This window comes from Zingiber officinale, chromosome 4A, assembly GCF_018446385.1.
Source record: "Zingiber officinale cultivar Zhangliang chromosome 4A, Zo_v1.1, whole genome shotgun sequence".
Taxonomy (NCBI): domain Eukaryota; kingdom Viridiplantae; phylum Streptophyta; class Magnoliopsida; order Zingiberales; family Zingiberaceae; genus Zingiber; species Zingiber officinale.
The window spans coordinates 112,092,420-112,101,313 of record NC_055992.1 but is presented as its reverse complement, the minus strand read 5'-3'; the positions used below and the strand labels follow the sequence as shown (position 1 = coordinate 112,101,313).

General features: G+C 42.7%; 1 protein-coding gene across 1 annotated transcript; it reads left to right on the top strand.

Moving 5' to 3' along the window:
• Positions 1 to 225: 225 nt before the first annotated feature.
• LOC121972624 lies at positions 226 to 2,574 on the top strand. The gene is made up of 3 exons (XM_042524276.1): positions 226 to 1,368; positions 1,570 to 1,826; positions 2,358 to 2,574. The coding sequence occupies exons 1-3, from the start codon at positions 226 to 228 to the stop codon at positions 2,572 to 2,574; spliced, it is 1,617 nt and encodes a 538-aa protein (XP_042380210.1).
• The last annotated feature ends 6,320 nt before the right edge of the window (positions 2,575 to 8,894 follow it).

The following is an 8,894-nucleotide window of genomic DNA, read 5'->3' as shown; positions in this document are numbered from 1 at the left end:
GCCACTCTGAGTCTACCTGTCAGCCACCCTTGAGGCCGTGGGAGCGGTGTTGGTAAAAGAACAGGACAATGTACAACGACCAGTATATTTTTCAGTCATCTACTAAAGGGGGTTGAGTCCAGGTACACAGCTCTAGAAAAGGTAGTCTACGGACTGATGCTTATAGCCCGGCGTCTAAGGCCCTATTTTCTAGCACATCCCATCACGGTCTTGACTAATAGCACCATGGGTAAGGCCCTTACCAATGTAGAGGTTGCTGGCCGGCTTATCAAGTGGGCGACAGAATTGGGAGAATATAATATAGTCTATCAACCCCGCACGGCTATTAAAGCGCAGGCCTTGGCTGATTTCTTGACAGAGATTCATCAAGCTGATTCCGAAGAAACTTGGAAGATAAATGTGGATGGATCGGCTACACAGCAGGGAAGCGAAGTCAAAGTTCTTCTAATATCCCCTCAAGAAGACATTCTGCAGATAGCCGTTCAGTTAAACTTCAGAGCCACTAACAATGAGGCAGAGTATGAGACTTTGTTAGCAGGGCTACAGGCAGCTCGGCATGTGGGAGTTGCCCGAGTAATCATCTATTCGGATTCCCAATTGGTAACCCAACAAGTAGAGAAAAACTTTGAGATCAATAGTGATAAGCTACAAGTATACTGGGAGGTTTATGAAGGAATGAAAGAAACATTCAAAGAGGTCACGGAAAGCAAGATTCCCAGAATGGAGAATGGCCGAGCTGATGAGTTAGCAAAAATAGCCAGCTCTCTAACCACATGGGTATTGGATAAATCAATAGCACAAACCTTTCTCATAGCTCAGATAGATCTTCAGAATAACATGGACGAGCCTATTGACTGGAGAGCACCAATGATCAGTTATCTTCAACAAGGTATCCTGCCAACCGACCTCGAGGGAGCACGGCTGGTCAGGAAAAAGGCTCACGCTTACACCATGATAGGAGATCAGTTATATAAACGAGCATTTTCCATACCTTTACTCAAATGTTTAAGTATGGAAGAGGCGGATCTTGTCCTACGAGAAATGCACCTGGGGTGTTGTGGCAGTCATGTTGGAGGCCGAACGTTAGCCCGCAAGGTGCTGTTGGCTGGCTATTTCTGGCCTACTTTACAGAAAGATGCTCAGCGGTTGGTGAGCACTTGTTTATCTTGCCAGAAATATCATAATCTGACGTATATGCCCACCTCGGTGCTTAAGACATCTATAGTTTCTTGCCCCTTCGATCAGTGGGGTATGGATATTGTGGGACCCTTCCCTATGACATACGGCCAAAAGCGATTTTTACTTGTGGCAGTGGACTACTTTTCCAAATGGGTAGAAGCCGAAGCCCTGGCCAGAATTATAGAAAGAGTAGTTATTCAATTTTTATGGAAAAATATTCTGTGCAGATTCGACATACCCCATAAACTAGTATCAGATAATGGAAGATAATTTCAAGGTTGGAAGATCCAGGCTTGGTGTCAAGGGTTCGGCATTATTCAGGCCTTCACATCCATAGCACACCTGAAAAGTAATGGGAAGACAGAAGTTATTAACCGAGAGATTGTGCAGGGATTGAAGGTTAAGTTGGATCACGTTGGAGAAGATTGGGTGAAAGAGTTGCAAAGTATTCTTTTGACCTACCGTATGACTCCCCAGGAGAGCACAAGCCTTACCTCGTTTCATCTGGTCTACGAAAATGAGGCGGTGGTACCTATAGAGATCAGGGTGCCTTTAACTAGGAGAATGCTATACGATGAAGAGAATGCTGAACGACGACTTGCCGAGCTAGACCTCATTAGTGAAACCCACGAGCAGACGACAGCCAGGCTAGTTGCCTGTCGACAAAGGATAAGGCAGAGTTATGATAGAAAAGTGGTTCCTCGTTTCTTCGGAGAGGGGGACTTGGTTTGGAAGCGAACGAAACCTGTGGGGGATGTAGCTAAGCTAGCACCCTAATGGGATGGGCCATATAAAGTTGTCAAAAAGTTGGCGTCGGGTGCCTATTACTTGCAGGACGACCGGGGTAGGAAGCTAGACCGACCCTAGAGTGCTAACTATCTTCGATCTTATCGTACATAGACATCCTTTTGTAAGTCTAGTCCTGGTCTGATTAAAGTAGGATGAGTCAGGTCAGGAATGTTTGTTCGATTGGTCGGTCGAAATATTAGCCTGGTCAGGATTGTTGTGGCCTTACTCAAATTATCAGACTCATTTAAAAAGGAGAATAATGGAGGAATGGAACGCTGAGCATAATGTCATTCGGTTTACATAATTTACAGATACAAGTTATTTAAAGGTGGAAAAAACTTCGTCAGGAATTTCTTTCAAAATATGATGGTGATCTAAGAAGTTTGCAGGGGGAGCCATGACAAGAGACCCTTGCTCATACAGTTGCCGGAGGGCCCCTACTGCACCATAATCTATGGACGTCATGAAGCGGTCCCCTACTTGGATGCCAAACTCCCGAGAATGGAGGTAGGCCTCTTGGCTCAGCCTTCAACGTTCGCTCTCTCCCGCCCTATATATTTCCAGAGCTGTGGTGACTCCCGAGGAAGCAGAGCGAGCTTGGGCTAGTTCAGCTTGCACAATGCGCAATTTTGCTGCTTGAGATTCCAGAGTTTTGCTCTGCTCCTGTAAGAGTGTCTCCTTAGCTTGTAGCTCCTTAGTCAGTTGATCCATAGTTTGTTGATGAAGAACCCCAGTCTGGCTCTTCTCCTCATGAAGGCCTTTGATCTCCTAGTTTGCCGCCCTCAGAGATTGCTTATAAAGAGCCTTCTCTCTCTTTAAGGTTTCTATCTCAGCCCTCAATATCTGATTTGCCTCCACCGGGTTATTTAACTGGAGCTCTACTTCAACCACTCGGTCCTTCATAACCTTATTTTCTTGATATAAGGCAGACATTGTCTCGCTCATGGTTAAGGACTCGGCGAGGCTCTGCAGAGGGACAGGTATAAGAGAATGATAAGAGTAAGGGGAATAAGTAATAAAGAAAGCTTACGATTATAGCTCCTTCGGCGATCAGGTCCAACTGGAGGGGCACTGGAAGGGCATGTATATGCCCTAAATTTTCTTGCCAGCTGCCGGACAATAACCCTCTCAGAGTGATACGACTCGTAAGGGCATCTTCTTGATGTTGTAGGTGTCGCTCTGAGGGTAAAGTAACTCTGAAATATGAGTAAGTTTGGCGTCGAGAGCTGGACGGTCCGGCTTCACCTCCAGTCATTGGGTGTTGTGCTCTGGATGGTCTAGCTTCATCTCAGTCACTCGGCGTGGTGCTCTGGATGTCTCGGCCTCACCTCCTACTGTCGGGGAGTGAGTTGAAGGTCCGACAGCCGCATGGGGGGACTCTAGATGATGGGACACAGAAGGCGGAGATGCAGGGAGAGGTGCCTGGGGCGAAGCAAGACCCATCGGGGGCAGGTGAGCATAATCTCAGACTTCTTTAGAGATAATTGGGGGCATCCCGCGACAAATTCTATCTGAGGCCCCTGAGGGAGCCACAGAAGTACCCGAGAAGCCCGAGCTTGAGGTAGCCGTCGGAGATAAGGAGGAAGGTTGAGCAGCAATAGGATCAGTAGAGACATGGTCAGTAGCTCTGTGGCGGAAGCGATGTACCAATGGTTGGTTGTCTGAATCAGAATCTTCAGGAGAAGGTCAGGATCGACAAGCCAAAAGAGAGGCAGCATTTCGGCTTATAGGATCAGTAGCCGAACGCGCCTGGCGAGCTGCCCGAGAAGCTGCTTGGGAAGCTGGACTCGCGGGAGGTATGTCCGCAGATCCAGAGGGCGGTCTAGGAAGCGACTGAGAAGCAGGTTCAGGAATTGTTCGAGGGGCAGACAGGGGAGTTGTTTGAGGGACCAACCGAGGAGTTGCAGTGGTAGTAGCTCCTAGCCGGGTAGGGGCAGAATGTGGAAGGGGTCTTCTTTCTAATATGATTCTTCCTCTACGCATTATTTCTTGGTCACTCAGGGGGAGGGGCTGGACATCTGATGCGTGGTGCAATGTGTTGGCTACACAAGGAAACTAGAGTTGTAGTACCAATATCAAAGACCAGGGGGAAGTCATTCAAGGTCAAGAAAAACTCACCCAGGGAGCGAGGTAGCTCAGCAGAGGAAATGCGGCTCAGTCTGAAAAAGGATAGTACATCTTCACTTAGCAGTCTTGTTAAATCCAGTCTCTAGCCTCGCAGTTCAGCCAGGGTTTCACGCCCCGGGAGAGTCCCTGCCAGAAGAAATTTTGGCAGCATCTCCCCTGTACAGGTGACAATCTGAAACTTTATACATTGCCCCTAGGGCCTGTTAGCTAGAGCCCTAGAGCTAATCATTTGATGATTGTATTTTGGACTTGTTGTATCATATTCTATATAAATAAAGACATTTGGTTTTTGGTTATTATACTTACTTGTATTGGTGCCAAATAAACTAAGTATAATAATGTCCTTGAGTAGAAGGTTCTTACCTATATCAATCGATTGGTTGAATTAATAGTGAGATGATATAGGGAACACTACTCTTAATCATTCCTAGTCGAGTATTAACATTCAGGGACAATGTTAATGTAATAAGACTAGCATGTAGGTCAACTCGATGACTTGATCTCACAAGTCATGGATATAGAGATATCAAGTTGACACATGGGTATGCATTAGAGAATGTATACTGAATGACCCGCCATGAGAAAGTATCATGGATCGTTATATGAGTGTCATATACTTTCTCATGTGGCTATTAGTATGACTACTAGTCCTTAGACCTGAAGTCACCATGGTTCTCTACATAAGGAGTTATGTACTTTGGTTTCGTCAAATGTCACCCGTAACTGGGTGGACTATAAAGGCGATTACTGGGTATGTAACAAATTATGCGGAGGGATGTGAGTGATGTAGATGGGATCTATCCCTCCTATATGACGGGAATGACATCGGTATTCTTGATAGAGTGAGACCACGAAGTGCATGCCATGCCCAAATGAGTCAATATGAGATATTGAGCTCATTTGTTTTAGTGAGTCTACTTGGAGTTCAAGATTTAGATTGATTAGAGGATGACACGGTCTATGCCTCACATTGATCAATCTGGATGTCTAGGATAGAAGGACACTTGTCATATATTGTGAGGAGTCACAATTAGTAGTCACAAGGTGATGTTAGATCTCAACATTCTTGTAACTTGGGTAGCAATGATGTATTGCTAGATGCCGCTCATTGTTTATGTTTCTAAAGGAGTTTAGAAACATTACCAACATTACAAGAACCTATTGGGTCACACACAAAGAACAAGTGGATGGAGATTAGGTTCATATGATGTACCAAAGATTGGATTCGGATTAATTCAAATTAGACTTATTGAGTTAGACTCAATTAGATTCAATTGTTGAATGAGTCTAATTTAAATTTGATTCATCGAGTCAATTTATATTAATGAATTGAGATTTATTAGATTAAAATTGACTTGAACCAAAGGTTGGTTTTAACTCAACAAGGAAGAGAATTGGTCAATTTTGACTTGACCAAATGGAATTTGAAACATCAAGTTTGACTTGATGTATTGCCACATCATGAAGGTTGACTCATCCTACATGGCATGACTAACCTTGCCACATCATCTCCACCTCATCATGGTGTGCCACCTCATGGAGGTTACACATCCATTCCATTTAATGTGGCCTGCCACATTAAATGAAGGAGTTACAAGATGTGGCCGTCCACACTAATGTGTGGAGAGGTTTTTCATTTTGTGGTATTGATGTGTGATTACTCATTCCATCATTTTCTTTGGTCTTTCTTCCTCCTTCTCTATTGTTGCCGTGGGTTTCAAGCAAGGAAGAAGAAAGGTGAGTGAATCTAATCCAAGAAGAAAGGTTAGTGAAAGTCACATAGAGTTTTTAGAGGAGTGTGTTCTCTTCTTTTCCTTTCTTCATCTTCCAATCCTATCCGAGAGCATCAAGAAGTGCTAGCACACTTGTGTTGTTCTCTTCTCCATCCTTGAGTGTTAGAGAACACTTCTTGTTCGTGTGGATACTACTAGAGGTGTGTACGTTTGAACACACTCGAGATCCGGCGTACCTTGGACGAGCGGGATTCGCAAAAAGGCACGCAACAAGTGTAACCTTCTAAACATGTAGATCTAAGTGTAGATCTAGTTAGTAAACTCGTACATGTAAAAATTTTGTTCTATACTCTTCACACAGATCCGTTGGCTAGGGAGTTTCGGGGTTTCCGCGACGCGAAAAAGCGGTTTTCGCGGCCCGAAAAATCCAACAGTGGTATCAGAGCCACGTACGAAGGCGTGTACGAGTTTATTTTGGTTTTTATGAAAGATAAACATTCTGTGAATTTCTGTAATTTCATGATTTTTATAGTTTTAAAGGGTATTTTTCTCGTAGAAGCGAAGCACAAGTGTTTAGACACTTGTAGGCTTTGACTACCGAGAAGTTTTTTCCGTAACAGCAATATTTCGACCCAAAACCTTTTGGGACAGCGGGCTAAGGCACTGTAGGATCTCTTAGGAGCAACTCGCGATGGTTAAATCGCGGGTAGGGGTACTGCCCCTAACCCCGCAAGGGGATTTGCTCCGCGATTGCGCCCGAAATCGCTAATCGGGATCGCCGGGAAAAATTTACTCATAAAATTGTAAAAATTATGAAAAATTACAAAAAATTATGAAAAATATATAATTTAGAATTATATATTATTTTTATGATAGTCATGGCCCAAAAAGACCCAATATGATTGGATTTGTGTTGTAATTTATAATACGTCCTGCGTGCCGTCATGTGTTTGTGTGTGCTGTATTTGATACGCGACCTGCGCGTCGTGTCTCCCTATTTATATTCTGGTTGTAAATTAGATTTAGACTCGAATGTAACTCGAGTTTCAAAATTGTAACGTAAATTTTGAAGCGGTGGAAGGTCCACTCAAGACGGAGTTACAAGGAAGGTGCGAGCAACACAAGGTGGTCAAAAGGAAGGCGCTTGAGAAGCTGTTGACCTTAGGTTGACCATAAGATCTTCTCATTGGCTTGAGAAGATCGTAGTAGGGCCATGACATAATCACAAAATTATTTAATTAATTGCTTTTGTGTGTATGTGATTCATGCTAGTTAATTAAGTAATTAATTAGTGCCTAACGATTAGATTAGATCTAAATCGTGCACATGATGCACCCCATGATTAGATTAGATCTAAATCAAGTATATGATACGTATCATCGATTAGATTAGATCTAAATCACATCGACTCTAATGCCTACCATGCAGTGATACCTATCACTACCTCGATCACATGTGTTGTTGAATCTGCCAAAGTAGAGCAATATTATCTTGGTAGGGTACGGAGGGACAATCTTGGTCCCGCTTATCAACGCATGGGCGAGTACAAACTCAATTAGATTGAGTATTCCTAGTTTACTCGGTTGGATTGAGTACAACTATAGGCATTCTTCCAACAGTTGGAAAGGTAGGACAAAATCACGTTTATATTAATTCTCGGGCGTATTAGCCAAAGCTAACTCAAGTTTTAATATCAATGCGGATCTTGATCCTATAAACAAGAGTTGCATAGAGATGTAATTGGTAATCGTTACCTACCGATCATACTAAAACTTGGGCGTATTAGCCAAAGCTAACTCAAGGGTTAGTATGATGTGGATCTTGTCCTACGTGAATTATAGAATTCAGTGGGAGCATCATTTAGTTAAAAGCCTAATTAAATGATTAAGAATATGATATTTATTTCTGCATTTATTTCTGTTGTAGATTACCATGACGTCAAACACGAACACCTTCTGGTTTGTAAGTGATGCAAACAAGCTTGCGCGTTGGCTCTGAGTGCCTTCCTCCATATCGGATGAGCTTGTTTGTGGATCACTAGAACAGACTTCCATTCTGGATGACTATAGGAAGTTAATTAAGAACGTGTGATCTTCCCCATCGGAAGGGGCATAATCTTATTAATGGACTTAGTGTCAAGTAATGGTATACACTTAGACACATCTAATAGTATCCTCCCCATCGGAGTCACTGCTATTATTTGTGTGACCAAAGGATAGCAACTATTAATTTTATTTGTCAAAAAGTTATGTTGACAAGATAATAAAATTAATGGGTTAAACCCTCCTTTTACAAATGCTGAATTTGTATACGTCCACACTATCGTGGCATATAATATTCACGGTGTTTTGAGGTGTTGGTTAATTTAAAATAGTATTGTTTGAGGAATCAATATTATTCTAAATTTAGAGTTCTGACCAAAAGTTATTTGTGATTCTTAGGATGACTTTTAACCCACTGTCCATCATACTTCAACAGAATAGACTTACTGGACCTAATTACATAGATTGGAAAAGGAACCTGAATATTGTTCTTACTGCTGAAAGTTATAAATTTGTACTGACTGAGCCTTGCCCTGAAGCACCTACTGGTGAATCTACCCAAGAGGAGATTGAATATCATAGGAAATGGGTAAAAGCAGATGAGATGGCGCGGTGTTACATTTTGGCTTCAATGTCAAATGTATTGCAACATCAGCATTAAGATTTACCAACAACTTATGATATTATGAACAATCTTAAAGAACTCTTTGGTCATCAGGATAGGGCTTCTAGGCAAGAGGCCATGAGAAAGATAATGACAGCCACCATGCAAGAGGGTACTCCTGTGAGGGATCATATCCTAAAGATGATGACTTATCTGAACGAAATACAGATCCTTGGAGGAGAAATTGATGGGGAAACCCAGATCGATATGATCCTCCAAACGCTACCTAGAAGTTTTGAGCAGTTCCGGCTAAACTATAATATGAATAAAAGGATATATTCATTAGCGGAACTACTAACAGAACTTCAAGCAGCAGAAGAATCATTTCGACACAATTCTCAAATTCACTATGCTGAAAAT

Excerpts from the sequence above, each read along its gene's own strand:
- LOC121972624 (XM_042524276.1), top strand. The coding sequence starts at position 226 with ATGGGTAAGGCCCTTACCAATGTAGAGGTTGCTGGCCGGCTTATCAAG. Across the intron at positions 1,369-1,569 it reads TGGCCAGAATTATAGAAAGA|GGATTGAAGGTTAAGTTGGA; the intron begins GTAGTTATTCAA and ends GAGATTGTGCAG. Across the intron at positions 1,827-2,357 it reads CACGAGCAGACGACAGCCAG|GGGGAGCCATGACAAGAGAC; the intron begins GCTAGTTGCCTG and ends AGAAGTTTGCAG.